The sequence below is a fragment of the Lipomyces arxii genome, assembly GCF_038497795.1.
Source record: "Lipomyces arxii strain Phaff 12-163 unplaced genomic scaffold V1512scaffold_11, whole genome shotgun sequence".
Taxonomy (NCBI): Eukaryota; Fungi; Ascomycota; class Lipomycetes; order Lipomycetales; family Lipomycetaceae; genus Lipomyces; species Lipomyces arxii.
Window position 1 is genome coordinate 228,081 of NW_027117710.1, and position 27,734 is coordinate 255,814.

The 27,734-nt window shown below is 44.9% G+C and overlaps 12 protein-coding genes across 12 annotated transcripts; 7 read left to right on the forward strand and 5 right to left on the reverse strand.

The window, feature by feature from the left end:
- Positions 1-518: 518 nt before the first annotated feature.
- On the reverse strand, positions 519-2,220 carry V1512DRAFT_264648 (mitochondrial carrier domain-containing protein). Its single transcript, XM_066916731.1, has one exon. The coding sequence runs from the start codon at positions 2,061-2,063 to the stop codon at positions 621-623; it is 1,443 nt and encodes a 480-aa protein (XP_066770786.1). The 5' UTR covers positions 2,064-2,220; the 3' UTR covers positions 519-620.
- A 124-nt stretch (positions 2,221-2,344) lies between these two features.
- Positions 2,345-3,465, forward strand: V1512DRAFT_264650 (Rrp15p-domain-containing protein). Its single transcript, XM_066916732.1, has 3 exons — positions 2,345-2,577; positions 2,626-3,258; positions 3,307-3,465. Exons 1-3 carry the CDS (start codon positions 2,391-2,393, stop codon positions 3,369-3,371), a joined length of 885 nt encoding a protein of 294 aa, XP_066770787.1. The 5' UTR covers positions 2,345-2,390; the 3' UTR covers positions 3,372-3,465.
- Positions 3,393-4,351, reverse strand: V1512DRAFT_264651 (Adrenodoxin, mitochondrial). The gene is made up of 3 exons (XM_066916733.1): positions 3,988-4,351; positions 3,831-3,937; positions 3,393-3,772 (listed from the first exon to the last, which is right to left on the reverse strand). The coding sequence occupies exons 1-3, from the start codon at positions 4,215-4,217 to the stop codon at positions 3,534-3,536; spliced, it is 576 nt and encodes a 191-aa protein (XP_066770788.1). The 5' UTR covers positions 4,218-4,351; the 3' UTR covers positions 3,393-3,533.
- V1512DRAFT_287119 (thymidylate kinase-domain-containing protein) lies at positions 4,301-5,281 on the forward strand. The gene is made up of 2 exons (XM_066918104.1): positions 4,301-4,628; positions 4,676-5,281. The coding sequence occupies exons 1-2, from the start codon at positions 4,502-4,504 to the stop codon at positions 5,203-5,205; spliced, it is 657 nt and encodes a 218-aa protein (XP_066770789.1). The 5' UTR covers positions 4,301-4,501; the 3' UTR covers positions 5,206-5,281.
- V1512DRAFT_264657 (rRNA processing/ribosome biogenesis-domain-containing protein) lies at positions 5,192-8,836 on the reverse strand. Its single transcript, XM_066916734.1, has 4 exons — positions 8,486-8,836; positions 7,977-8,436; positions 7,619-7,928; positions 5,192-7,572 (listed from the first exon to the last, which is right to left on the reverse strand). Exons 1-4 carry the CDS (start codon positions 8,801-8,803, stop codon positions 5,277-5,279), a joined length of 3,384 nt encoding a protein of 1,127 aa, XP_066770790.1. The 5' UTR covers positions 8,804-8,836; the 3' UTR covers positions 5,192-5,276.
- Positions 8,837-8,976: 140 nt separating this feature from the next.
- Positions 8,977-10,430, forward strand: V1512DRAFT_264660 (uncharacterized protein). The gene is made up of 5 exons (XM_066916735.1): positions 8,977-9,097; positions 9,148-9,196; positions 9,245-10,012; positions 10,058-10,184; positions 10,231-10,430. Exons 1-5 carry the CDS (start codon positions 9,078-9,080, stop codon positions 10,311-10,313), a joined length of 1,047 nt encoding a protein of 348 aa, XP_066770791.1. The 5' UTR covers positions 8,977-9,077; the 3' UTR covers positions 10,314-10,430.
- A 1,727-nt stretch (positions 10,431-12,157) lies between these two features.
- Positions 12,158-13,936, forward strand: V1512DRAFT_287120 (uncharacterized protein). The gene is made up of 2 exons (XM_066918105.1): positions 12,158-12,415; positions 12,465-13,936. Exons 1-2 carry the CDS (start codon positions 12,329-12,331, stop codon positions 13,674-13,676), a joined length of 1,299 nt encoding a protein of 432 aa, XP_066770792.1. The 5' UTR covers positions 12,158-12,328; the 3' UTR covers positions 13,677-13,936.
- A 96-nt stretch (positions 13,937-14,032) lies between these two features.
- Positions 14,033-17,728, forward strand: V1512DRAFT_240505 (vacuolar protein 14 C-terminal Fig4p binding-domain-containing protein). Its single transcript, XM_066914229.1, has 5 exons — positions 14,033-14,081; positions 14,133-16,327; positions 16,376-16,480; positions 16,525-16,723; positions 16,773-17,728. The coding sequence occupies exons 1-5, from the start codon at positions 14,078-14,080 to the stop codon at positions 17,402-17,404; spliced, it is 3,135 nt and encodes a 1,044-aa protein (XP_066770793.1). The 5' UTR covers positions 14,033-14,077; the 3' UTR covers positions 17,405-17,728.
- Positions 17,183-19,358, reverse strand: V1512DRAFT_264665 (uncharacterized protein). Its single transcript, XM_066916736.1, has 2 exons — positions 19,240-19,358; positions 17,183-19,186 (listed from the first exon to the last, which is right to left on the reverse strand). Exons 1-2 carry the CDS (start codon positions 19,255-19,257, stop codon positions 17,492-17,494), a joined length of 1,713 nt encoding a protein of 570 aa, XP_066770794.1. The 5' UTR covers positions 19,258-19,358; the 3' UTR covers positions 17,183-17,491.
- A 74-nt stretch (positions 19,359-19,432) lies between these two features.
- On the forward strand, positions 19,433-20,221 carry V1512DRAFT_264668 (uncharacterized protein). Its single transcript, XM_066916737.1, has 3 exons — positions 19,433-19,513; positions 19,557-19,841; positions 19,893-20,221. Exons 1-3 carry the CDS (start codon positions 19,500-19,502, stop codon positions 20,014-20,016), a joined length of 423 nt encoding a protein of 140 aa, XP_066770795.1. The 5' UTR covers positions 19,433-19,499; the 3' UTR covers positions 20,017-20,221.
- A 97-nt stretch (positions 20,222-20,318) lies between these two features.
- V1512DRAFT_287124 (hydroxymethylglutaryl-coenzyme A reductase-domain-containing protein) lies at positions 20,319-23,781 on the forward strand. Its single transcript, XM_066918106.1, has 4 exons — positions 20,319-20,415; positions 20,467-20,977; positions 21,033-23,292; positions 23,345-23,781. Exons 2-4 carry the CDS (start codon positions 20,468-20,470, stop codon positions 23,638-23,640), a joined length of 3,066 nt encoding a protein of 1,021 aa, XP_066770796.1. The 5' UTR covers positions 20,319-20,415; position 20,467; the 3' UTR covers positions 23,641-23,781.
- On the reverse strand, positions 23,746-27,636 carry V1512DRAFT_227125 (nitrogen permease regulator of amino acid transport activity 3-domain-containing protein). Its single transcript, XM_066913868.1, has 3 exons — positions 24,956-27,636; positions 24,757-24,906; positions 23,746-24,709 (listed from the first exon to the last, which is right to left on the reverse strand). Exons 1-3 carry the CDS (start codon positions 27,472-27,474, stop codon positions 24,076-24,078), a joined length of 3,303 nt encoding a protein of 1,100 aa, XP_066770797.1. The 5' UTR covers positions 27,475-27,636; the 3' UTR covers positions 23,746-24,075.
- Positions 27,637-27,734: the final 98 nt, after the last annotated feature.

Below are 27,734 nucleotides of genomic sequence, written 5' to 3' on the forward strand. Positions count from 1 at the left end.
GTTTCTGTTCGTCATGTTTCTTTATTTTGGAAGGCGTAGTGGTAAAGAGTAAAAACCCAAGCCCGAGAACGATCAGCGTTACTATAACGATTGTGATTCGCAGTCTGTTCGGATGCTGCCGCTGACGTTTGTACTTTAAAAATGGGCTATCAAAGTCTGCATCTCGGTCGGAAAAGGAGTCTGTAATTGCCATTTTGAGAATATAGTGAACAGAATGTGATTTCTGGTGTAGATCTTTGATTTGCCCTTCCTCCTACTGTCATAAGAATACAACACCCATGAACGCCAATTGGCTCAAACTAGTTCAATAGATACTAATAATCAATTTCAACGCGTATCTTTCTATTCAATTGTGATAAAATTTGAAAACGTTCAATTTCAAACGTTCAATTGAGGGCAATAGACGCGATACCCACAAATGCCGAAAACAGCAATTGAGTTTTCACATACAAACTTTTTCCCCACAAAACCCTAAACTGTAGATTTACATAATACCACTGTATTAAACATATTTTTAAGCAGAGTTTATACAAAAGAAAGATAATTACAAAATGCTTTACATTTACATATTATACACACCTGACACCATCAAAATATGCAACCAGATATTATTTTATCCTTTAAAAGCGCTCCTCTCGTCCACTATAAGCTAATGTACGTGACCTTATCCGCGCAAAGCCCCAGGTTCCAATAATGCCCATCATTCCAACTCGCCAGCCACGCCATAGACCTTCCATGCCGTAACTTCCGTTGTCTTCGCTAGAGATGATATTCCAAAGCGTACCAAAAAATCCATCGTACTGACCGACTGGCACGAGGGCTTTGCTGACGCCAACATAAGCCAACTGTCCACGTCTTAGGACAGTTTCAAGTGGTAATCTGACAAATAGTTCAATTGTAGATGCAGCTAAAGAGAGCATACCATATAGGCGTGGTGAATTGTACGGCTCAACCTGGAATTTTGTTCGAATAATGTAAGGGCCTCCCCTAGAAACAAATTTTGGGACTGCAGCCAGAAGGGCGGTAGGAAGAAGAAGATTTGTAGGACAAGTCATAGCCGGGAGACACTGTAAAGAGGACACAACAGATCTTGGCTGGGCGTCGGACGGAGTGAGGATAAGCTTGGTTCGAACAATGTCAAGAGGGGCCAGTGCAACAGTGACAGCAGTTGTCACTGTGATGGAGGTAACAAGTGAAAGAACAGGATGACTGCTTTCTGCAATATCTACTATTTGCGAATCTGGAATACTCAAAATTGCAGAAAAAAAAGCCGAAAGCCAGGATTCAAAGGTAGTGAATAAAACGTTTTGCAGAAATGTGACATTGCTTCCTCTCCAAATTCCCCACGGACCGTCTTTTCTCCATAATGCACCCATTGCACCTGATATATACGGCCTATGAATCTCGATTTGATAGGAATCGGGACGGAGCTCAGTAGACTTGCGTTGCACACGCGGAATGCTTTGTCTCTTTGTTCGTCCAATCCGTTTACTCGAAGCTGATTCTTCGGATGAAGATGAAGCACTACCGGCCCGACGAGTCTTCTGTGGGTTTTTAATAGACTGCTGACTCATTGTTGTAAAGTAATCAATATCTTCGTCTTCTTCATCGTCGGCCTCGAATGTGTCGATATCATCTAATTTTCCCTTTCTAACAGGTTTTGAGCTGGTACTTTTCTTCTTCGCACTTGCGGTTGTTGTTGAAGGTAATAGCTGTAATCGTGGACGGTCGTAAAATCCACACTGCAACACCATTTTTGAGACTTCAAATGGCTGAGCGATCAAAGTTGACGAATATCTCAACAACACAGCATTCGTGAACCCCCGTAACAGCTCAGATGTATTTGGCAATTCCAGATAGTCAGCATAATCGAGATCAGCTAACAGCGAGTCGGCACGTGAAGTATCGACACCTAAAAATGTGCCGGATGCACCTTGCGCTCCACCATACCCAGTCGTGTTTCCTGATCCTATTGCTGCCAAATCAGGCACTCCATCTTGGAATGTCAGTTCTGGCCGGTGATAGTACGGCCGAAGTTGATTGATCTGTCCAGTGCCTGACATGTCCAAAGTATAGTCAACAACAAATGTTGCGGACGATAGTTAATTGTCACTAACTGTTCTGCCGTATATAACAAAACTACGGTTAATTTATGTATCTGTGTAGTGGAAAAACCCGTGCCTTTCTGTCTAACCAGAACCAAAAGTCGGTTGTCGTGATACAAATTTCTGCGGTGAAGAGTGCCATTCACGGTTGAGATCATCAGACTGAAGCATTTAAAGTTTAAATTATACTTTATAAGTTTAAAGTTCCGTTGGGACTTCTCAAGGCCAAAAGTTTGCACGTTCACGAAGAAGCAATTTTCAAGAACTTTTGAGTTTTACCTCGCAATGGCTGGTTCTGATAAAGTAAAGGGCTCGAAGAGGAAGGGAGGAGTGTCAATATCTGTGTCTGCATTATCAAATGAATTAAATCATTCAAAGCATGAGTCAAAACATAGCTCAAAGAAGGAACCCTCCAAAAAGAAGAGAAAGGCTACAAAGCCTGTGAGTGAAAGTGAGAGCGAAAGTGAATCTGGTGAGCGATAATAGTCAAAACGGGAGTATTTTGCTGACTGATTGCTAGAAGAACGAGCGTACGCAGAATCATTCGATGAGCTTTCTGATGACGAAATTGAAGATGAGTATGATTTGAGCAGACTAACCTCGCTGCCGACTGGCGATAACGAGTTGTCAGACGAACCTATTATTTCTGTTGATGATGGGGATGATGAGGCTGATATCAGAGACGATAAAGAAGACGTCAAGGAGGAATACAATGACGATACTGCAGACGAACAAAGCGAAGCCGATGATGAAGCAGGCGGTGATGATGAAGCAGAAGATGATTCCGAAAACGACAGCGAAATTGAGAATATAAATGCCGCTGGACAAGAGAAACATGCGAAGAAGAAAAGACGAACAGACCCCGAAGCGTTTTCTTCTGCTATGACTGCTATCTTAACGTCTCACTTGAAGGCACACGACAGAGCGGATCCTGTACTTGTGAGGTCAAAAAAGACTGCAAAGGAGATTGATGATGCCAAGCTGGAAGCTAAGGCACGCAGGGAGTTACGAAAAGACAAGCTTAAGATGCTAGACAAAGAGCGGATACGAGATGTTATCACTGGTGTTCGCGATGGCGAGACCCCAGATGCAGATGCTGTGCAGAAGAACACGGCGCATGAGAAATTGCTGAAGAAGACAGCAAAACGAGGAGGTAGTATTACTCTTATTAAATTTTGTAGAAATAGCTAACTGTAAACAGTGGTCAAGTTATTCAACACAGTCATTGAAGCGCAGAAGAAAGCTGCAGCCGCGCTTGCAGTTTGAACGTTTTAACTGTTTTTGAGGTTTAAAAGTTATATGCTCGTTGTTGCTATTTGTACAATACTTCGTCTTATATTATTTACAAAAAAATATCGGGGATGCATTATATGACATATTGCAAATGTGGAGGTATAAATAATGCGGGCCTATATCGTATGCGTATGTTCATCGCTTGCTAAAGTCTTTTGCTTGTAAATTTCGAGTCATTGAAGGAAGGCCAAGTTTGATTCCGTCAAGGTCCTTTGTAAGCTTGACCTGACATCCCAATCGTGAGGTTTCGGTAAGACCGAACGCTAGGTCCAACATGTCGTTCTCATCATCATCAGGTTCAGGGATTAAATCGTAATAGTCAGGATCCACAATGACATGACACGTCGAGCAAGCACATGAACCTCCACAAGCGCCTAAATGATTAGCATCGTGTGAGATGTAGGTGTAAAAAATGGAATGGACAAGACATACCCTCCATCTCAACGTCATGTGCTTGAGCAATGTCCAACAGATTATCACCTTCAGCAGCTTCGACTTCAATTTTTTCACCGTTTGGACTTATAAATGTAACGTGAATTCTAGTCATCATAATTAGTATGTATTCATGATTATTCATATAAATACTTACTCCTCACCAGGAGCAGGCTCATGAACATGCCCATGCAGTTGCACGAATGAATTTGAAAATGGTCTCAGCTGCGGTCGAGCAATAGTTGAATCGTTTAAGCGCAAGATAAGTGAAGGCAGAACATGCTGACGATGTATTATCCCAGCAGAAATTGTGAATCCTCTACAAGTTCTAGCAATTGCTTGCCGAAACAGCCGCGATGTGGCATATTCAGTCATAGTATTACACATATACTGCGAATCGAAACACAGGTGCAATTGAGTATAAAATGTGACTATCTGGACTCCACACTTCACCAGAGATTGCTCACTATTTTTTTTTGGGTTTTCAGAGAGTGTGAGGCTCGTCGTCGATGCCCTTTCGCGGGTCACTGCGTCGGAATCCTCGGGGCACATCATAACCCATTTAAATTGGTCATACTATTAGATTTTTATGCCTCAATTGCAGTGAGTAATAGCTCCAAGGCTATTCATCAGACGCGTTCAGTTGACACGACGCGTCTGTCAATTCACCAATGACTGTGACGCGTGGACTACTAATAGCTGTCGAAGGACTTGATAGGGCTGGTAAGACTACGCAATGTCAGCGATTATGTGATCACTTCAACAAAACTGGCAATGCTAGAATACAGAAGATGCCTGGTTAGTCCTGTGTACACTGATATTCTCATATTCTGACATTCAGGCAGACAGAACCACACAGATAGGTCAAGCTATAAACGGATATTTAACCTCGTCTACTCAATTGCCTGATCAAACTATTCATTTATTGTTTTCTTCAAACAGATGGGAACTGGCAGAGTCAATACTCGCATCGCTCAATGCTGGGCAGACCGTGATTCTAGACAGATACGTACCATCCGGTGTCGCATACTCTCTAGCTAAAGAAGTACCGGGTATGAATTTAGAATGGTGTCTGGCTCCTGAGATTGGGTTACCGTGTCCGGACATCACGCTGTTTCTCGACATTGATCCAAATAAAGCAGACTTGCAGACTTCACGAGCGGATTTTGGGAACGAACGGTACGAAGTCAGTGAGTTTCAAGCTAAAGTCCGCAACTGTTTCAAGATCGTTCTTGGTGATAACAAAACAGGTGGACAGGCCAAACTAGGTCCGGTTGTCGTCATTGATGCCGCACAGTCTCTCGACGGCGTCACTGCAGACATACAGTCGGCAATAGGCAAAGTAAAAGTCACAAATGAAATCGGCGTAATATAATTAATTAATGCAACTAATAAAACAACAAATCAATAAATCGAAGATTTGTACACACTTCAGCCAATAATAGACTACAATTCTTCATCAGACGAGATACCGATATCAAGTAACGGCATCTCAAAATCGGAGTCATCTTCAATCGCATTTTCAGACGCGGTGGCTTCCGCTGCTGCGCCAAATTCTGGCCCTGATTCGACCACATCTTCGCCTTGAGCTACAGACTCTGACGACGTGCCTCCTAGAGCTTCGTCTAACGTTTCCGATGTGATGAATGACAGTGCTTTGGTAATGACCTCAGTCTCAACGGCTGGTGGCGCAGCACCAGGCTCCTTCGCAGACGAATACACATCAGCAGTCGACTTCGTCACGGTCGTGTCAACTAGAACATCTTTATCCTTAGGCCCCTCCGTTCCGTTTTTTTCAACCAACGCATCAGCAACTTCTTCCACAGCCTCAATCACTTCTTCCATGGCTTTAACAGCTACCTCTTCCTCAACCACTTCCGTAACTTCTTTTGATATCGTACCGGCAATCTTCTCTGCCACCTCAGCAACCTCCTCAATCGCTTCCACAATTTTTCGCGCGCCGCTTTTCGCAGCTGTTTCAGCCGTAGCATCCGCTGCAATCACGGCTTCTATATCTACATTTCGTAAAGACAGAACTGCACTCTCAAGTGCTGTGCCATTTAATACGTCTCTTGTAGTCGTCGTTGCTTTGCTTGGACTACCACTCTGAGTCACTTGAATGATAGATGACTTTCGTCTCTTCAACGGCGAAGTACGCGATGCCCGCTTCTTTGGTTCAGGTTCAGGTGTCACGAAGTCAGAATCTGATGCTCGACCAACCTCTTCGTCTGGCGAACAAGATTCATACTCATCGTTTTCCGTATCTGAATCTCCACTTTTTTTCCGCTTACTACTCTGTTCCTCCTCCTCCTCCTTCCCTTCCTTTGCCTCTACCTCGTCATCCTCATCGTTATCGTTGCTGCTCACGTACGAAACCCGGCGTTTACTGAGAACCTTGTACACGCCGTCTTCATACACGGCAGTCTTCGTTGTCGGTGGTATCGGCACCAACGGTACCAGTATACTGAACTTACGCCGTGGAGTAGCCGGGCGAACGGTAATAATATTAGAAGGGGAAGTCGACCTTGATAATTTGTTTGGATCAATCGAGTTTACCGGTCCGGGAACTCTGTTTTCAGAGTCTGACAGATGTGCTCTCAGAGCAGACTGATCATCTCTTACGCTCGAAACCTGTTCCAAGACTGGTAGCTCAACAGATGACACACGAGCTTCGTCGTCTATATAAGGTGACAAGAATTTTCTTTGAAGTGCTTCAGATTGAACAGACCCGGAGTGTATAGGTTCAGACGGAACAGGCTCAGGAGGGATAAGTTCAGACTGAACAGGTTTTGGCTGATTTACCTCAGTAGATTCAGGTTGAACAGATTCTGACTGAACTACCTCAACACTAGGAGTCACCTCAATATCCTCCGTGACCGGCACCGGACCTGGAACCACAGCGGGGAATGGCGACGGCATCATTGGCGTCTCAGTATCGGTTTCCTCCCTAGAATCCGCAGAGCTATACTCACTAGAATAATCCATCTCTGCGTCCTCACTGTTGCTGTTGCTGTTGCTGTTGCTGTTGCTGTCGCTGTTACTGTCGCTGTTACTGTCGCTGTTACTGTCGCTGTTACTGTCGCTGTTGCTGTTGCTATTGCTATTGCTATTGCTGCCGCCGTCGCTGTCGTCATCACCGTTTTGGACAAACTTCAGCATTTTCAGAGCTTGCAATCCAGGAACACTAGCCGGCATGTCCTCAAGTCTCACCGGCAAAGGCGGAAACCTAGGATGCAGTATTCCGGCCATGATTGTGTCCTGAGGTTGTTTTCTGGCTGCCATGGGTAAAATACTCCACTTTATACTTCGGCCCGGGTGCAGCACGGCCTCATGTAAAAGTTTGCTTTCTGATAATCCAGTCTTCGGTTGCAGCACGGCGAGCCTGTCAATCTGAGACCTGGACGTAGCCGGTAAATCTGGAGCGTACGCCACGACCGCCGCCAAGAGCGCTGTCCCGAGATCAACCGCTTCCTTTGACGGTGGTATTGTAAACGCTTGCGGATGACTTGAGTAATCTGGCAAATCTTTGGGTGCTCGATGGATCGGAGTAAGGTCGGCGAGAACAAGTCCGACGACATGGACCAGATCGTCATTCATACTGGGGGGAACGAATCCTAGCACAGAAAGAAATACAGTCAAAAATCTGTACAGTGAAATTTTATACTCACTAGGTCGAGAAGGTGGAATGGATGATAAATATGACATTAAGACTTCAGAATGTGGGATAAGAGCTTGATTGACACTACAATCGTTAGTACTGATAGAGAATCAAGAAACAACAAGTATACGATTTCGTAAATGTTGTCAAAAAATTGTACACATTGGCATGTAAAACAGGTAATGTGGTTAGTAGAAAATCCCTATCTACTCGCGTAGCGGTAGATTTAGTCTTAAGATTTTCTGGGTCGAGCAGAAGAAGCCGGTCAATGGCTTCGACGATTTTCGCGATAGGTACCTGAACTGGAGTTTTTGTCGGTGTGCTAATAAATGTCTCTAACGTTCGTAGTAACATTTCCAGCTTCACAATGCCTTGAAACGGAGTGTCAACCCCAATTGACGTGTCCCAGCCACTAGGCAATTCTGCATGTGAATCTTCTTCTGTTTTAATTGTCAGTCAAAGCTAGATACGTAGAGATCAATGCGTACCAATTACCACTTTAAATGTTTCTGTGATAGTTTTGTGTATCTCACCAACGCATTTTAAAACTTGTACTTTCCACTCGAACTGCTGATTCTTGGCTGCTGTGATGTATGTCGATGCCAGAAACTGTCTGGCAGTTTTCTCAATCTGTGGATCTGCTGGTTTTCCAGTAGCTGACATGTTGAGGACCGGAAAAACCAGACTGGCGAGAACTCTGCTCACAAATGGCCTGAATGTGTTTGGGTACGCCACCATGAGTTCGTACAGCGCAGGCATTGTGAACAAAAGATACTTCAAATCAATTCCAGAAGATGAGTGTGAAAGATTCAAGAGTGAATTGGTGAATACAGGTAGATTGGGTGTTGCAAGTTCTCGTATCAAAGTTGGCTTCCCTTGAATCAAAGCAAAAATACGCGACGTGGCACGTACTGTTGCACTGAGAGTCTCGTAACTACTATTCCGTTTCTATACCAAATCAGAACGCAGCATAAAACGAGAAATCAGATCTGCGAACCTCAAGGGCTGTTAACAGCAATTTTGTCCACGTCGATCCATGCGACGCAAGCGTGTCCCAATCGGCACCCAACAAGGAAAACGCTAGATCTGCTCCACATTTCTGAATCTCCAAATTGTGCGACTGCAGCAAGGCAGAGATTCGAACGCGAACACGGTGCAAGACTTGCAAATCTGCACTTGCAACCACAGATTGCGAACCCACACAGGCGACTGCAACTCCGAGGTGCAATGGCAGCACCACTTCGTTATCAGGAGCTAGAATGGACACTAAACACGACCTTAGCTGAGCCGGGGTCGTGATAGAATTTGCTGCCATTTGACGGGGACTTGAGAGCTAAATATAATGACCTGAAAGTATGGTTGATATGCTTGAACAATTTGAACTTTAACCTCGATGAGTATCACGTGATGTAAACTAATTGGGTTAGGGCCTTGAATGCAGCTGCTGAAAAATTACTCACGTGATGAAATGTTCTCAAGACTGAATAATAAAAATTTCAGCGTCAAGTTTGAGATAGTTTTGGCAAAATTATTAGCCGGACTCTTACGCGTGGTACTATCAGAAGAAGAAGAGTAAAGAGTTGGCAAGTATGGCATTACCAGTTACAGCGTAAGTTTTATAGTGTATGATATAGAGGTCTGTGGCTGACAATGACAAAGATTGCCGGAGCTCACCACACCGGTGTTCACGGTCACGATTGATTCTGGAGTAAGTCGCAATTAAAATAACGGAGTAGTTTGATATTGAGATGAGCAGGTTCTACTGAAAATATCAAAGCATACTTCAGAATCGTTCCCAGCTACAGTCTGCGGTATGATTCTTGGGCTGGATGAGGAGTCGGTTTTGCAAGTCACTCACGCGTTCCCATTTCCTTCGTCAGAAAACAGCGAGGATTCAGCATCGCCACGTTCAAAAGCCAACATACGATATCAGACAGATATGATTCGACAGTTGCAGGAAGTGAACATTGAGACCAACCCGGTCGGATATTACATGTCTTCATACATGGGCGGGTTTTATAATCAGACATTGGTAGACAATCTTGTCGCTTTCCAGGCCGCAAACCCCAACTCTATTGTATTGGTTCACGACGTGACTCGATCGACTCAGGGCAGTTTTTCACTCAAGGCATATCGTCTATCTGCCGAATTTTTGGCTACAAACAAGACTTCAGGGGGCAAGTTTTCAAGTGATATAGTGGTCAAGAACAATCTTACATATCTTGACATTTTGGAGGAGCTGCCGATTACAGTGAAGAACTCGCATCTTTCAATCGCTTTATTGCAATCTCTTGATTCTCCCAAGTTCACTGAAAAGAAGAGCCCGGCGTCGTTAGCACAGAGCTCGTCATTGACACCAAATTTCGACAGCCTTGATCTCGCGATCGACCCGTATTTGGAGAAGAATGTGGAGTTTCTGATTGACTCTGTAGACGACTACTATGCTGAGCAAGGCACATTTAATTATTTTCAACGTCAGCTCGCGCGTGAGCAGTCAAAAGTTCAGCAGTGGATCCAAAAGACTGTATGCACTGATTTTTATTTTAGTACATGAAATCTAACAGAGCAGGTCTCGGAAAACCAGCTACGAGAAAAGGCAAATCTTCCATTGTTGTCTGAAGATGACTGGCACAAGCACTTCAAGTTGCCGACCGAGCCTTCACGACTAGACAATTTACTTATTTCAGCTCAGATTAGTAAGTTATGCATGAACAATGTTTCACATTGTACTAACTATATCAGACCAATACTGCAACCAAATTGAAGAATACAGCTCAGTCGTTTCATCCAAGCTTTTTGCTACCCAAAACGGTCTGGGTGCGTGATTTTGATATTAGATTTTATAAAATATGGGAAGTTTGTGGTTTGTTTCAAAAGTATGATTAAAAGTTCAATTCTCAGTGTAGACGTAGTCAAGTTTAGAATAGATGGATGTAGATACATCAGGGTTCGTATAAGGTTCCAACAAAAGCTGAACAAAAGTTTAAAAACGTGGATGGTCAAGTTTGAGTGAAGGCAAATTTGGTCGCATACAAATCATTTACCTGGGTTCAACATGCTGCGACGCTTGACATACAGTATTATTCCACCAGTATTGGCTATAGGTGCCGGTGTATATACGGGTACGATTAGTGTAAGGATGTGCTGTACAATACTAAAATATTTTAGGGATTGAGTTGTTTGACCCTGTGTTTCGGTAAGTGTTGTCGGTTATGAGTGAAGACTAGCAGCCATTGACCAAATACAGGGAAGAACAAGAGCGATTGATAGCAGAGGGTTTGATGAAGCCATCAGAAGCCAGTGGTTCAATTTTGGCAACTCCAGAAGCAACAACACCGACGCCATCTAGTTTGAATCACACAGAAAATAATCGGACAAATGACGATCAATAGGATGTATATAGCAATTAAGAATACATTGTCACATGATTGTGATAGTGTACAGTATGCGGTATAGAGTATACTGTATAGAGTATACTGTATAGAGTGTACTGTATAGAGTGAAGAGGGCAATCACATTAATATGTGGAATGCTGCTGGTGGTATTATATGAGATTATAAGTGAAACTACTTTATAGTATAATATACCCATTAAAGCGAAATTGAACTAGTTTAGACTGATATGATCATGTCAACAGTCGACACAGATTTGCTGATGAGATGAGATGAGCCGTTATGAAGGGTAGTAAGGGACATCATCGGCTGTGCTGACCATCGGCTGTAATTACCGAAGTTTAGAGTAATCTGTCAGATTGAATTTAAGAAAGGGAGGCATTGACATATTTGAAAGACGCGTGTTTTAAAAATTGAACAGCAAATCACGCGTACGCGACGCGTACAGAGGCCGGGTAAATGTAATTAAATTTTACGCGTAAAATTGACGTATGTAATTGGAACATAGATTAGAATCAGAGTGTGATCAATAATAGGAACAATTGATTTAAAAACATCTCTATTCTTTGTTTTCAGTGTGTCATGATGTCATCCACTAAAAAATGAAGGGGTGGTTTCAGTGGGACTAGACCTGAAGAGGGATCTCATCCCCCCTGGCTTCTTACAGTATCCGAGTAATACAGCCAGCACTACACCAGCGTCTATACGATCCACTATGAGTATTAATTAATTCAATGAGGCATTGACTAGCTAAAATAGGTATTATCATATAGTAATAACATATAAAATATATTTAGTATTAGTATTAAATAGAATAAAGAGATATAGTATAATCCAGTCAGGCGGGCGCGTGTCCCTTTTTTTTGGTGTTCGGAACGCGTGAATGCCCTTTAAAAGGCGTTCATTCATATCATTTTAGAATTCTGTCAATTTCATCACATTTTAACAAAGGTAGTCTTTGTATTGAACTGTTCCGTATTTCAAAGTACTTATTTACAATCTCACCCCTTTAATATGCAGATATATCATTTCAACTAGGTAGTCATAGCTAATAGTGAGGGCGCGTTAATGTGTGTAAGTTAACGTGGAATTTCAATTATCTTCAACAACTTTGAATAACTAATAATTGATAGTAAATAATAACCAGAAAAACTAATACCAAATAATATATTCAGATTAATTTGCTACTAATCAAGTAAACTCATTAAGTAAAGAGTGGCACTAGCTGCTTCCGGACCCGAGAACCAAAATAACATTTGTATGCACTTCTACACTCAAACCACACGCATTTTCACTATTTAACACACAATTTCTCTTCTAAGCCCCTGCTAATACTCTATACATCGCTCACTTCTTTACCTTTTAACTCCTTCCTTGTTAATTCCTCTTCTACTTCTGTGTCTATTTCTGCTTAAAGTATTTCTGCTTTATCAAGGCGTATTCAATCAATGAGTACGTCTACTTCGTCCTGGATGGACGCAAAACGTATGGAAGCGGTAGAGAAAGTCGTCCTTCAACGCGCAAAAATATCAAAAGTATGTGCTATTTTACTGTTCTCTTATGAACAATGACTGATAGTTCTAGATTACACGGCAATTAAAAAGCAGACTCGCTCTTGCAAGCTTCAAAACGAAAAGAGGATGGGAAAATCTGGCTTTGGATACTATAGAGCCTCGGGTTGCAGAAGAGGTCGCAAGACGGAAATCGTCGCCTGTTAATGGTCATACTTCGCACGCCAATGCTTCATTATCATCACCAATCAACTCTAAATCTGTAAGCACTTTTCCATTGCCGCCACTACCGACAAAGCTGCACCAACAGGTTTCTAATCAACTGCCTTCTATTCGGAAGCAGCATCGTGCGAATGGGCCATTGGACATGCGTAAGCGTGCAAGGACGTTGTCTCATGATAACAAGACTGCCACGTCTTCATATATGCCATGGAAATCAGGCGGAGATGATGATGACGCAGACTCAATACATGGCTACAGTCCACAGGCTCAAGCTGCTCTCAGACTTAACCAGTCGTCTCCTGTATATCCTGGAATTGTATCGTCAAATATGACGCGCTATTCTACATCTTATGACCACCATGATCATCGACAGTCCTTTCGGCCAACTTTACCGTCTACTGCTTCAATTAACAGAATGTCAAAAGGAAGTCCAACTAAAGCAAAGCATTCGGGAGCGCACAATCAAGCAATCGGAAAGCGGCATCGAAGAAATAAAAGTTCAGTCAACTCAGTAGGTTCTGCGATGTCAGTTATCTCATCAGCTTCAACTACTAGTATGAGCGGTGGCTCCGCACATCGGCATTCGCCTCCTCATACTCCACCCAGTCGCACTTATTCTTTATATGAGAAGAATCAAGGATTTTCTCGAACAGGAGAAGAAGGTGCTGATTTACTAATGTTCTTAGCTACATCCCCTTCTCCAGCACAACGCTCATCATTCGCACACACTCCACATCAGATTCGATCCAGCCATCCTTCCTCTATGGCTACTCCTCCATCGCATCAACGAAGCGCAAACTCGGTTTCAATTGGAACTCCACTATTAAGTGGACCGAGTGGTGCACCACCACAGACACCATCACAAGGCTTCAATTTCTCGGATTATGTCAATAACATATTCACTCCGTCGCCTGCACAAGTACAATGGTCGCGCACTCCAATCATTACACCCGCAAGAAGAAGGCTAAACTTTGATCAGATCCCTGGATCAGAGTCTTCTGCAAATACGCCAGCAAATTCAACATTTACCGCTATGGAGGTTGGTCCGTCCCTTATGCCTTAATCTATGGGTTGTACTACTGCAAAATGACTTTGTGTTTAATTTGAGTTTAAAGCGGTCTGGGGTTTGAGAACAGGAGTCTTTGAGGAATGCTTTTATACGGAGAGTTGACTGGATGGAGTCTTGCGTTTTCTTAATAATATGCGTTCGGTCGCATGCAAAAATCATGATCATGTATACTAACCTATTATTCCCTTTATAATGTGTACTATTTAGTGTGTAAATAGTCTGAAGTTTATAATGAATCAAACTGATTATATTAATGAGAGAATGTAGTATACTGTTTCAGTGCATGATTTACCCGGATTATGTAATAGCAACTTTATACTCCGGATTCACGCTACGCGACTTTACAGTAAACAGAAACCACACATTGTTAGTACTACCTGCCTTATTCAGTGATAATGAGTAAATATCAATCGACACAAACTTCATAATCATAAACTGATAAATCATTAGATAAAGAGACTCAACGTGGTTTGAACGACAGACTGTACGAGAAGCGTAAGGCAGCCGCGCTCGAGCTCGAAAAGACAATCAGGCAATGCGCTGAAGAGAACTCTAAAACCAAGATTCGTGCAATTGTTAACCAGCTTTGTCATGAATACGCTTATGCCGTTCACCAGCCAAATGCGCGAAACGGCGGTCTAATTGGTCTCGCTGCTTCAGCAATCGCTCTAGGCTCAAACGTCGCTGAGTATCTTGAAGACATAATCCCGCCTGTACTCGCGTGTTTTGGCGATCAGGACGCACGAGTGAGGTATTACGCATGTGAAAGTATGTACAACATCGCGAAAGTCGCAAAGGGTGAAATTCTTCTATACTTCAACGAGATCTTTGATGCCCTATGCAGGCTTGCAGCAGACTCGGAACTCACAGTGAAGAACGGTGCAGATTTGCTTGACAGATTAATTAAAGACATTGTCGCGGAAAAGGCCGCCACTTACGTGTCGATCATTCATAAAACTCGCGAAGATATACCCATTGATCCCGCCACAGAGGAGAATGATTCGTCAAAACCAGTCATTGCCAACGAACCACGGCAAATGTACAAAGAAGAGACACCTGCATTCTCGCTTGCAAAATTTATTCCTTTGTTGACTGACCGGATTTACGTGATTAACCCATTTACGCGTATGTTTTTGGTGTCTTGGATTACTTTGCTCGATTCGATCCCAGATTTGGAACTGGTGTCATATTTACCTGAAATCATTAGCGGGCTGCTCAATTTCTTGAGCGACACAAATATTGACGTCAGAGTCGCAACCCAAGGTGCGCTTGATGGGTTTTTATCTGAAATTAAACGCGTTGCAGAGCTTAAACGGACTGTCTACAAACTTAAGCAAAAAAACGCTGCTCGTGCGGCGACGCTTGCTGCTCGCACTGCTAAATCTGAACTGGACTCGTCCGAAGCTTCGTCATCAGTTAGACCGGCAGACGATGGAACTAGTACAGATACTAACTCCATAGCCGAAGATTTTGTCGCTGCCGATGGCGGTCCAGTTGGTAGAGAGAAACAAACAACTTCAGATTCAAAATTGTTATCAGTTGCAGTGATTGATGACGGCGATATTGACGAAGAAGACGCAGAGCTCTCAAATTTGAACATGGCAGTTGCAATGTCGGAAGGTGTGTACTTGCCCGGTCAAGACATTAAAGTTGATTTCGCCAAAGTCATTGAAATTTTGCTTTCACATCTTGACTCCACAGAGCAAGAGATCCAGCTGACTGTGTTGAAGTGGATCGAGTCGTTTTTTGAGATTTCGCCAGACGACTTGCTTCCATTTGTTCCAAGATTTTTGTCGCTGTTATTGCCAACTATGGCCCATGATAACGAGCAACTGCGGATGGCAGCAGGCAACGTTAATAGTAAATTCATGGAGCTTATTATGTCTCTTCCAGACACAATATTGGAGGAAGGACAGAAATCAAGCAAAGACACCGAAGAACCTTACGCATTTCCGTTACATCCGCAGCGCCAAGGATTTGGCTCTGTTAGAAGTATGTCGCCAGTTGCAAGCAGGAGCATGTCTCCGCCAGCCAGTATTGGCAGACGGTCGCTATCTCGTGACCGACTTAGTCGAGGCCGGGACGACGAAAGTATTTTGAGTAAAATTACCTCGGCCGCAAGCATAGCTACGTCTTCGTCACGACCAGCATCTACTGCTACTTCGCCAACGATTCTAGCTTCAGAGCCAGAGGTAAAGATTGACAGTGTGAGCACATCGTTGGAGGATAAGCCGCCACTTGAGCTGTTACTAGATTATCCTGCGACTGTGAACGCGTTGACTCTGCATTTTTTGAACGAGCGCGAAGAAACGCGAGTCGCAGCTTTGGATTGGCTTATCATGTTGTATAAGAAAGCGTCACGCAAAATCCTGGCTATAAATGACGGTACATTCCCAGCTTTGCTCAAAACATTATCAGATTCAAGCGACTTGGTCGTTACCAAGGATTTGCAATTGCTGGCACAGATATCATATAACTCAGAAGACGACTACTTTGCTGCGTTTATGCTCAACTTACTGTCTCTGTTCAGCACTGATCGCAAGCTGCTCGAAACTAGAGGTAATTTGATCATAAGGCAGTTATGTGTGAGCTTGAATCCGGAACGGATATACCGGACGCTCGCGGAAATTTTGGAGAAGGAGGATGTAGGTGTGAATAATAGATTGTATGAGTTGTCGGAACTGACGTGTTAGGATGTTGAATTTGCAAGCATCATGATTCAGAACCTGAACAACAATCTGATTACCGCGCCTGAACTGCACGGATTACGGCGACAATTGCGAAATCTTGACACAAAGGTAAAATTAAGAAATGCTGAAGTGCGTTTGGCTAACTAGGGTAGGATGGGACGAACTTTTTTATTTCTTTGTTTAGATCGTGGTGTCATAACGCCGTCGCAACTTTCTCGCTTTGCCTGCTGGCTCAGGCGTACGAGCAGGCGTTTCATTTACTGCAGATTTTTGCTGATTTGGAAATTACGGTCACTCTGCTCATCCAGGTTGACAAGTTGATTCAGCTGCTAGAGTCACCCGTTTTCACCTGTAAGACAGACAGCTTCTGTTCTAGACTGATTCATTGACTAACGAACAGATCTGCGATTACAACTTCTCGAACCGGAGAAATATCCGTTCTTGTACAGATGCTTGTACGGGTTACTAATGCTACTCCCGCAATCTTCCGCGTTCGCGACACTGCGCAATCGACTCAATTCGGTGTCAGCGATTGGGTACCTACACGTCGTACCGCCAAACCTGTCGTCGACGTCAGTCACAGGAAACACAACGAGCGCGAACCTAAACACCAACGCCGCAAAACAGGCGTACAACCGGTTCAAGGGCCGGATAGATGAAGCACGGTGGAACGACTTGCTTGACAAGTTCCGGAACGTGCAAATGCGCCACGAACGGTCGCGTCGGATGGCGTCGTCTGCGGCCGCCGCAGCCGCAGCAGCGGCAGGAGAAGTGCCAAACGGACTTCACATCACCGCCGCTTCGTCTGTCACTTCACGGCGGACACAGTCGCCTGCCCCGCCACCGCTAGCGCCGCCGGCTCTGGTGCCTCCACCGCCTGCCCCGGTAGCACATCATAGGTCGGGATTGTCGTTTATGTCAGGTAAAAGCAGCAGCAGTGCAGCGAATGCAAACACGTCCAGTCTTCCGGGGGCTAGTCAAGGAGCGTTAGGTCGTGATTCACGGATTTTTAGGACTACGAGACGCTCGTGAAGTGTATGATAGGAGCAGTTTTGTTTTTGTATGCATTATTGAAATCAAGCATGACACTTGAAAAATTTCTTAAGACTAGTTACGATCCTACCTTGTGCGGATGATTCCAGCAGCAACCAAAAGTTGAATCTTCTTTCTAACGTCCGGGTTTTTCATGTGGTCGTTCAACGCAGCCGGGTTTTCTCTGGCTTGGCCGAGAATAGCCTGCATGACTGGATCCTGCAGAATCTCCGTAACTTCTGGGTCCTTGCTTATTCTCTCCAGCGTCTGCTCCTGGGTCTCACCGTCCTGAGCTTGGAACCGCGCCGACAGCGCCTTTGAGCGGAGTTGTTCAATCTCGTTTGTGTGTTCGTGTCTGACGTCTTTTTCACCCGCGGCGTTGAGAACTTCGATGCACTTGGAATACTCCCGCATCGCAAACACGGCGTTGGCCTTTCTGATGTACGCACGTACAAAACTAGGGTCCTTTGAAATCGCAGCGTCACAATCCTTGACTGCTTCCGGAAACGACAGCAGCTTCGCGTACGCGGCAGCACGATTACTGTATCCACGAGCGTCTTCAGGGGCGCGCTTGATCATCTCGGTGTACGCCTTGACAGCACCAGGCCAGTCCGCAGCCTTGAACTTGGCATTACCTTCCTCTCTTGCCTTCTCTGCCATCTCGGGATCAATGTACGCTTCAATGTCTTTCTGCTTCTTCTCCTTCTCGATCGCGCGTAGCTTGTTGAGTACGTCCGGTGTGCGATGCTCGGTTAACGACCGGTTGTAAAACTCGATCGCCTTGTCCAACTCGCCAGTCTTATGATACGCGTTACCGATCCGAGCAAATGATTTGGCAATAATTTTGTAATCAGTGTGCATTGACCGACCTTCCTCAATCGCAGTCTCGCATGTCTTCACGCAGCTCTCGTAATCACCTTTTTCAAACTCAGCTGCCGCCAAATTGTTGAGATATGTAATGTCTTTGTGTAACTCCCATGCCTTTCTGTAATGCTCAATAGCCACATCAAAATTCCGGGACTTGTATTCCTTGTTGCCAATCGCCTTTTCCTCCAGAGCAAGCTCTTTGTTCTTTGACTCCTCGTCAATTTCCATTTCTTCTTCTGGCTCGGGATCAGCAACTGGCTCAACTTTAGGCTCTGGCGTTGGAGTTTCAGCTGGCTCTGGCGCAGACGACCGACCAGGCGCGTCAGCTCCCATCTGCAAGTCTAGGCCAAGTAAGACACCCATGACCTGCATCATTCTCGGATCACTCATCATTTCCTGGCTCGCCAGCGACGGTGTCTTTTGAATTCGCCTTAGTTTTTCAACAAAAGACGGATCAGCCAAGAACGAGCTGGTCTTTGGGTTAGCAGCCAGCTTAGCCCAGATGTTTGCATCACCAAACATTTGACCCAAACCCATGTCAGGAGTCATGTTGTCCTGCGCCGCTTCAGCATTGATCGCCTCGTCGACTGATTTGAGCCCACTCCTTGCCTGCGCATTGTTGGGATCAATCTTAAGAGCTTCCTCGTATGCGTCACGCGCACCAACAAGATCACCTTCTCCTTGCAGCGCAAATGCTTTTCGGGTATATCCCTTTGCCCAAGTTGGAGCAATGCTGATACACGACTCTGCGTCTTTCAATGCGTTTGCGAAATCATTTTTAGACGCATATGATCCGGATCGATTTGAAAAGAGAATGTGATTTGGGGCTGGCGACACTTCGATTGCTTTAGTAAAAGCCTGAATTGCTTCGTCGTACTGTTTGCTTGAAAAAAAAGCGTTTCCTTGAGCTTTGAACTGTGTTCAATTAGTTTCCAGCAAAATTGAATTGAACTTGAAAGATATCTTACTTGATCAGCCTCTGACATATTGCTATTTCTAAGCGAATAATATTAGGTAATGGTCACTTTAATCAACAGATTCACCTTAAACACAAATGGTTCCTTAAACCAGAACTAAATTGATTTTTATAGGCGAATACAAGGATCGATAGTGAAAGTTCCAGAAACTTTGGCCTGTCGTGATGTTACCCGGATATTGTGCGGCGTTACACTATACCATTTAGCTATTCAGAGAGTTGAGGGGACATCAACATGACATTATCATAGTGATGTCTGATTTACGGTATGTTTGTAGTTGGTGTTGCTAATAGGTATTTATATTTTAGGTTAGATGCAGTGTATATACCGTATGGTTATATAACTCCTAGTTTCCCATCTCTGAATTGGCCTCGAGGTTCACGACTGGATTCAGTATATTATCTTTACTATAGAGATGATATCTGGCGGTTTACATTGTACTGGACCATGATTGCTTATACTGTTGTGTACGGAGCAGCTGGGTTATGGGCAGCGTTGATGTGTCGGAGAATCAAAAGTGTGCTCATAATTGTGTTTTATATGGGAATCGGAGTATTACAGGCAGTGATCAGTGGAAGCATTATTGGAGCCATGTAAGCTTTAATTTGATTATATTGAACTGGTGGTGCTAATTGAAGGAATAGCTTGGGATTGATTTACAGTGCAGGCTCATTCACAATGTCAACATGGATTCCATTTGTATGGGCAATAGTACAAATCTTGGTTATGATTACAATCTCGTACTCAATGTCTGCAGTAGTTCTATGACGTGTTGCGTGTGTATGTTAATTGGAGTCAAGGGTTATCTTCGAGTTATAATGATTGGATGGACTGTACTTTTGCATTTAATTATTTAAGACGATATTTATTATGTTGCGTATTTCCTAATGCGGATAATTAATAATAGCTTAGTCATCTAGTATTTTTTTTCCAAAAGCGAGAACTCGTATTCGGATTCGTCAATTTGTATCAGTACGTAAACATCACATGTTTGTGCACTTAAATTATAAACGCCCTAACAAAGCAAGGGCAAAATGTCGTTCGGGATCCTCTCGCGCTTTGCTCCATTCAAAATTTCGACTCTCCTTTCTCTTTTTTATCGCACAACTCGCATAAAAAGGGCATCCGCAATTTGGCGGTGCAGAAAGAAGTGCAGCTCAATTCACTGTATTTTGTCATTCTACAGTTTGAATTGCTCATTCGCTGATTACTAGTCAGTATGAAAAACTATCTAGCGCGCGTCCTTGCTGCTATCGCGCGTCCAACTTCAACTCACCCAATTCACACGATTGTCTTCATAGCTCTGCTCACTTCAACCGCATATCTATCAATTTTGAATATTTCGGTCCCTCATGCTGAACAATTAACTCCAGCTCATCTTCATCGTTCGGCGGCTCCTTCTGCTGAGTGGAAGCAGATTGATGACCCGTTGAAGTTCCCTACCGCGACTCGTTTCGCTTATGCTCAGCTTCGTTTCACTGAGCCTGACATTCCTTTGCCTTATATCAACAATTCCGTGCCGTCAATTTCTCCTGTTGAACGTGGGGTCCTGGTGCCTTACGCGGATTTGAAGTCGTGGATTGAGAGCGTCAACCAGCTCGAACCAAGTATTTCTGAAGCCGACTCGCTTCCTTCAGGCTGGGTATGGCACATGACAAAGACAAGACGCGGTTTTGCTTGGGTCGAGTGGGTTAAGTTTAGTTATGCTCGCTTTTTACAGCAACTCAGGGTAATGTTTATGTGCTTATGAATCTGCTAGTCGCTTGAATACTAACTGTCATCAGAGCGCAGAGACGTTTGACGTCGCTATGATGACGCTTGCGTACATTGGCATGTACTTGACATTCCTTGCTCTCTTCATGGGAATGAGAAAACTGGGTTCAAATGTCTGGCTAGCTGTTACTGCCCTCATGTCATCGTCTTTCGCGTTTCTCCTTGCCCTTGTCACAACTTCCTACATGAAGGTTCCAATTAACATGACTTTACTATCTGAAGGTCTTCCGTTTTTAGTCGTCACTGTCGGTTTCGAGGGTCAAATTAATCTAACCAAAGCGGCTCTCAAACCCACTTCTAAACCTCCTCACATCAGCGACGTCGTCCGTGCTGTTCAAGAAGTTGGCCCAAAAATTTGTTTGGACTATACAATTGAATTGCTGTTGTTTGTTGCTGGAGCTAGCAGTGGTGTTGGTGGTCTTCGCCAATTCTCGTTCTTGGCCGCATGGATCCTGATTTACGACGTCATGATGCTGTTTACTTTTTATGTTGCTATCCTTAGTATCAAGCTACAGTTCAGTCGCATCAAGCGTCATATTTCTATCCGCAAAGCGTTAGAGGAAGACGGCGTTTCTGATGTTGTTGCTGAGAGTGTTGCTGAAAGCTCCGACGAGATTGAAAGTGCACTTGAAGGAGAGACCGTGTTTATGGGAAAGACTTTTAAGGACTCGTCAATCTCTAGGTTCAAAGTTTTGATGGTCATTGGCTTCATTGTTTTGAACCTCTTTAACTTGTCCACCGCGCCTGCACGTGACTCAACTTCCGTCTCAGTTGATCCTCTGGTTGCAATGTCTGCGCTCCAAAGTTTGGCTGCTCAGTACCCTCACGAAAGTTTGACGGTCACTGTTTTGCCTGTAACTGACTATTACTTTATGCCAAAGTCTACTGAATTCGAAAACGCTGTGCTTACTGCATTCGAGTCATGGAGTCGTACCATAGGCGACCCAGTTATTAGCAAGTGGATCGCAATTGTTCTTGCTGTCAGTGTCGGCCTGAATATGTATTTGTTCAAGGTTTCTCAGTATAGTGCTCAGCCTCCTCAAATCCAAATTGTCGAGAAGATTATTGAAGTTCCTCAACCTCACCTTTCAGCAACATCGTCAACGACTGCGACGTCTCAATCTTCGGATTCAGACAAGGAGTCAGACGATGGCGTAGAGCTTGGTATTAAGATCAAGCCTAGATTATTGCCAGCTGACGAGGCTCTTGCTATGGTCCGCACAGGCCGTACTCAGGAGCTCATGGACGAAGACATTATCAGCCTCACGAAGAATGGCAAGATTCCATTGTACGCTTTGGAGAAGCAGCTCGGCGACTGCACTCGAGCTGTGTACATCCGTCGTGCTGCTATTTCCCGCTCAATGGAAGATGGTACTCTTGAGAACTCGGCTTTGCCGTATTTACATTATGACTTTAAACGTGTGCTGGGTGCTTGCTGTGAAAATGTCATTGGCTACCTGCCAATACCAGTTGGTATTGCTGGTCCCTTGATTATTGACGGTGTTAGTTACAACATCCCGATGGCGACAACCGAAGGCTGTCTTGTTGCTTCAGCGATGCGTGGCTGCAAGGCTTTAAATGCCGGCGGTGGTGTTACTACAGTACTTACACAGGACGGCATGACAAGAGGTCCCTGTGTTCAGTTTCCTAATCTTGCGCGCGCTGGTGCAGCCAAGCTTTGGCTGGATTCGGATGAGGGACAACGGACCATGAAGAAGGCATTTGACTCAACTTCTCGATTTGCTCGATTAAGTTCACTTAAGACCGCTATTGCTGGTTCGTTGCTTTACATTCGGTTCCGGACTACGACTGGTGATGCGATGGGCATGAACATGATTTCCAAAGGTGTGGAGCATGCACTGAATGTCATGGTCGAGAGTGCTGGATTCCCTGATATGGAAGTTGTGTCCGTTTCTGGTAATTACTGTACCGATAAGAAGCCAGCAGCTATCAACTGGATTGAAGGCCGTGGCAAGAGTGTTGTTGCAGAGGCTTTCGTTCCTGGTGACGTTGTTCGGAAAGTTTTGAAGAGTGATGTTGAGGCTCTTGTGCAACTCAACATCAACAAGAATTTGATTGGCAGTGCGATGGCTGGTGCCATGGGTGGATTCAATGCTCATGCCGCCAACATTTTGACTGCTGTTTTTATTGCTACCGGGCAGGATCCTGCTCAAAACGTTGAGAGTTCGAACTGCATCACGCTGATGAAGAACGTCGATGACAACCTTGTGATTTCTGTCTCAATGCCTTCCATCGAAGTTGGCACTATTGGTAAGTTGTTGAGAAGAATTCTGTGTTTGTCGACACTAGCTAACTGTTACAGGTGGTGGAACGGTTCTTCAGCCACAGTCTGCCATGCTTGATCTTCTTGGCGTTCGGGGCCCACACCCAACCAATCCTGGTGACAACGCTCGTCAGCTTGCCAAAATTATTGCATCCATCGTTCTCGCCGGCGAGCTATCACTTTGCTCAGCCCTTGCTGCTGGCCACCTGGTCCAGAGCCATATGACCCACAACCGGCCAAGTGCTGCTCCTACTCCTGTTGCTGCTGCTGCTCCGCCGTCGGCCGCGGATTTGGCGCGACTAAAGCAAGGCGCAGAAATTTGCATCAAGTCTTAAAATTGCGCTTGGTCTTACTCATTATAAAAGAAAACAGTTTAGAATATCATAGTGATATTTTACTTGCAGGAATCATTGGCGTTTATTATTATAATTATTTATTAGCTGTAATAGAGTGTAACTTAACATTACTATTTAGAAAATTCTGTTTCCGACCTTCTTTCAACCTCGTCGAGTATTCTGGGATTGCCCCTATACCTGCTAGTTCTTGGGGCACTGAGATATAACCTTAACGAGCGGACAAGAATGTGTCTCCATTGTATCAACTTCGTCCTATTTGTTTCAAAATACCTTTGTCATAGAACAAAACGATGGCGTGTTCATTTGCATTAAAAACTACAAAAATGAAGTTTCTTAATCTCATTTACACGCAATTGTACAAAACACCGAAACAACAAAGACGCCATGCATCATGCAACGCAAAATATATTATTCTCACCAGTGTCTGGAAATAATTATGCTCTCCTTAATCACAGCCAACAAGTTCCGAACGTCACGGCGCTCGATGCCTTCTTTCGCCGGCACGTCTTCAAACGCAACCATCCCATTCATGTACTTTGCCATTTTCCAAAACAGCTCGACCGCGCGCTCGCCTTTACCGGCCACTATCTTGTCCATCCACTTACGCTCCAGCACGTTAGCGCGCCCCGGCTCAAGCAAGATCGAGTCCTCGTGCTCGTGTGGAGTCTCGAGTATGGCGCCCATCGAGTACAGTCGCTGCCGACTCGACCGAGACGTACCGTTGAACACAATGTCGTATCCGTCATCATCGTCGTCGTCCTCAGTTCCAGCGGTGGGGTGCTCGAGAACTTGCCCAAGCAGCTCGTCTTGCGCAACAGATAGCTTCACGGCACCTGACACGCGGAGCCAGATGAACGTGCGAAGCTGGGCAAGGTACCCGAGTCGCAACATCCACGCGAGAGCTTCAAGGTACCGTTCGCGGAGAGCATGTGTTGGGATTACTGTGCCGTACGGTCTTGGTTCGTGACTCGAAATCTCTTGCAGCAACCGTGGAAGCGACGGCATTTTGGGAAAAGCCCTTGCAAAAACTTTTGAATGTGATCGGAGACTAAACACGGTTAGCGTACAACATTGGAGGTAACATTCATAGCTTACCTGGATAGAGGTGCAGTGGGTGCAACAATGTAGATTCCACGCCGATGAATGGGAATGATTATTCGCGCCCGCCGCCAGTACATCAAATGCCGCGCAAAATTTTCGCAGTCGCGAACAGACATCTCTGTCATCGTTGCGACTTTCACCAACCTTAATCGTATTAGCTTTGTCAACTCGTTCGGAAATTGTGACGACATACGTGTCAGCAGGACTAACAGCATGGATAAATTTTGCCAGCGGACTGCGTGGATCAATCTGAATTTCAGTGATAATATTCTCTGGCTCATCGAGCAGCAGTAACGCGTGCTCTAAAAACGGCAACCCTGCATTCTCATTCTGCCCTGCCTGTCCGCTGCCCGGGATTGCGTAATCTTCCGTCGTCAGGTAAAAATTGGGAACCTTAACCGGCTCCAACATAGACGGTAACGCTGCGGAGTACATCCGGATAGGAATCTGGAAAGACCGCGTGCTGGAGTTGATGACCACGTTGGCAATCGAAGACGTTGAGATTGCGAGATAAATCTGCGCCAGGGCCAACGCTAACGACGAACTTGTCAACGTCTGTGACCACAATTCGTCCTGCGACATGCCCGTCACGGCCGCTCGCTCCCGAAGTCGAAGCATTGTCTGCGCCTGTTTCCAAACGTATCCTGACTTATGCTGCTCGTATCGCAAACATTCGGCAAGTGGCGCGACAACGTAGTCGTACATTTCCTCTATCCGGACATTGTATTCCAGCTCAGGCGGGCTCATGACAAACACTACATTAAACAGATTCATAGCGTTCTCCTGGTCTCGAGACTCAGACTGCTTTCTAGAAGATGGTAAACCGTCTAGTAATGGCGATGGTACGGCCGAGTTAAACTGCGACGCAGAGTGCGACGACGGACCGGCTGACGGACCATCGCTCTGATCATCAGTAGCCTCAGTGGCACTTCTGTCAGCTATGTTGTCGCTGTAAGCGTCGCCAGCACTTGCCACCGACATGTTGCGACGGTCTTGGAACGCATGAAACATGTTGTTAATGTTGTTTGACAAACTTGTTCCCAGCTCTGCAGTGCTCTGTCCAAAATCGTTGCCACTTATCTCCTCCGTATTGCCAAAAAACGTACTCCCCTGTTGAGATGAAGCTTGACTAGACTCCAGATTAAGACTAATCAGCGAGCGATCAAGAGCATTTGTGCTACTTTCGGCTTCGCCGTCATCGTCATAATACTCATCATCCTCATAATCGTCACCTTCTGCTGTAGCTTCGTCATACCCAAAAACTCCGTCAAACCGATCTGATTCAGAAGTCATCGACTTCATCGTGCCTGAAGCAGAAGTAGAGCCGGCAGGTCTTCGCCGCCAGCGCCTTGTTCGCTCACGAGCCGCCCGCTTCCACTTTCCATCTTGTCGAATATGCATCGGCAAGCCTAAAAACGCGAGGTCACCGACTGTAAACTCGAATTTTGTATCACACATGCTACGCCGTGGACACAACAAAGCAGCCAAAAAGTCGGCGTCGTAACCAAACACCTGCTCCCATGGTTGCTGCGTGAGTGACATTGAGTGACTAAGATGTCCGCCGTCATTTCCATACTCGTTGGAACGGTTCCGATCATTGTCTTCGTCTGAGTCCCTATCGATCTTGCCTGAACTTGTTTTCCTTAGATGACTTCGATGTGTAGAATGGTGATGCTGATGATGACCGTTATCCGCACTTCCTCGTCGAGATAAACCGCGGGTCTGTGACGTACTACGAGATGCGTATCCAGTATTCACTTGTCGTAGTGAATCTGCAATGTCGTCCAGGTTAAGCGTGCTAGTGATCATGCTGGTGTCGATACTAGATAGTGCACTTAAACGAGGTGTCATATGAGGTGATGCAATTACAGCTGAACTTGGAGATATGCCTCTTCTTTGAGCCGAAATTTGAGATATTCCTGCTTTTTGAGCACTGGCTGTGTTTGCTCCCGAAGCTTTTGCTATTTCCGCTGAGAGTGCCGATACTGGCTGTTTTGAACCCTCGTCTTCGTCGTCATTCAGAGTCATAGAGTGTGACAAATTGGTTCGACGATTCGGTGTATGACTTCTTTGTCGAGATAAGAAGCCGGACCCTACAGCATGTTTCCGGCGCCGTCTAGACCGTCTGTGGGCATGGCGGTGTTCGGCTTCGGATGCAGTATCTCTTTCGCCGTGACGAGCCAATGTCTGGGACAAACTAAGCAACGGTTGATTTTTCGATTTAGATCGCCTGGATTCAGACAGTCCAGCGTCATCAAAATCCAAATTCAGGTCATCGTTTGACAATTCAGAATCTGCATCGTCTTGATCCGATCCAGCTTTGGATGCACTGACATCTGATCCCGATGATCCAGATCCTGAGTCTGAATCTGATGAATCGTGCGACGAATTAGTAGAAGAGCTATTAGGCGAGTCAAATCTGCTCAATCTGGAAAACGCAGAGGAAAACGTAGGGCCTTGCATCGCATTTACTGGTGGAGACGATGGAGCTGAAAATGGGATTGACCCATCTTGATTCCGTTGTCTTGACCTTCTTCCACGCCTTGAAGGACTCACGCTAGTTTTCCTTGTGTGTGAGGATAAAGGCTGAGTAGTTTGAGGATAATTGAACACGAATTGCGGGCCATTCGGGGTTGTGATGGTGAAGATGATGGAGAGAAGGTGAGGCGTATGACCAGCACTAAATGGAGCGCGACCATCGCTGTTGCTCATGATGGCCCGCGCAACAGCAGCCAAAGTCGCCTTCTAATTATTCAGAGCTACCGAAACTTCAACTTGCTCGAGAACTAGGCAATTGCAGGTGAAAGTGCGGTTAGGAGCGATTGAGATGCGATTTGAGAGAGTCTCAAGTCACGATGAACAGACCAATTCGGTGTTTTCAAACACTATAGCATTGAGACGGTTATGGCTTAAGCGCTATAATAAAAATAAAGTAAGCTCAGCCGCACGCAGGTACGTACGTGCCTAGTTCC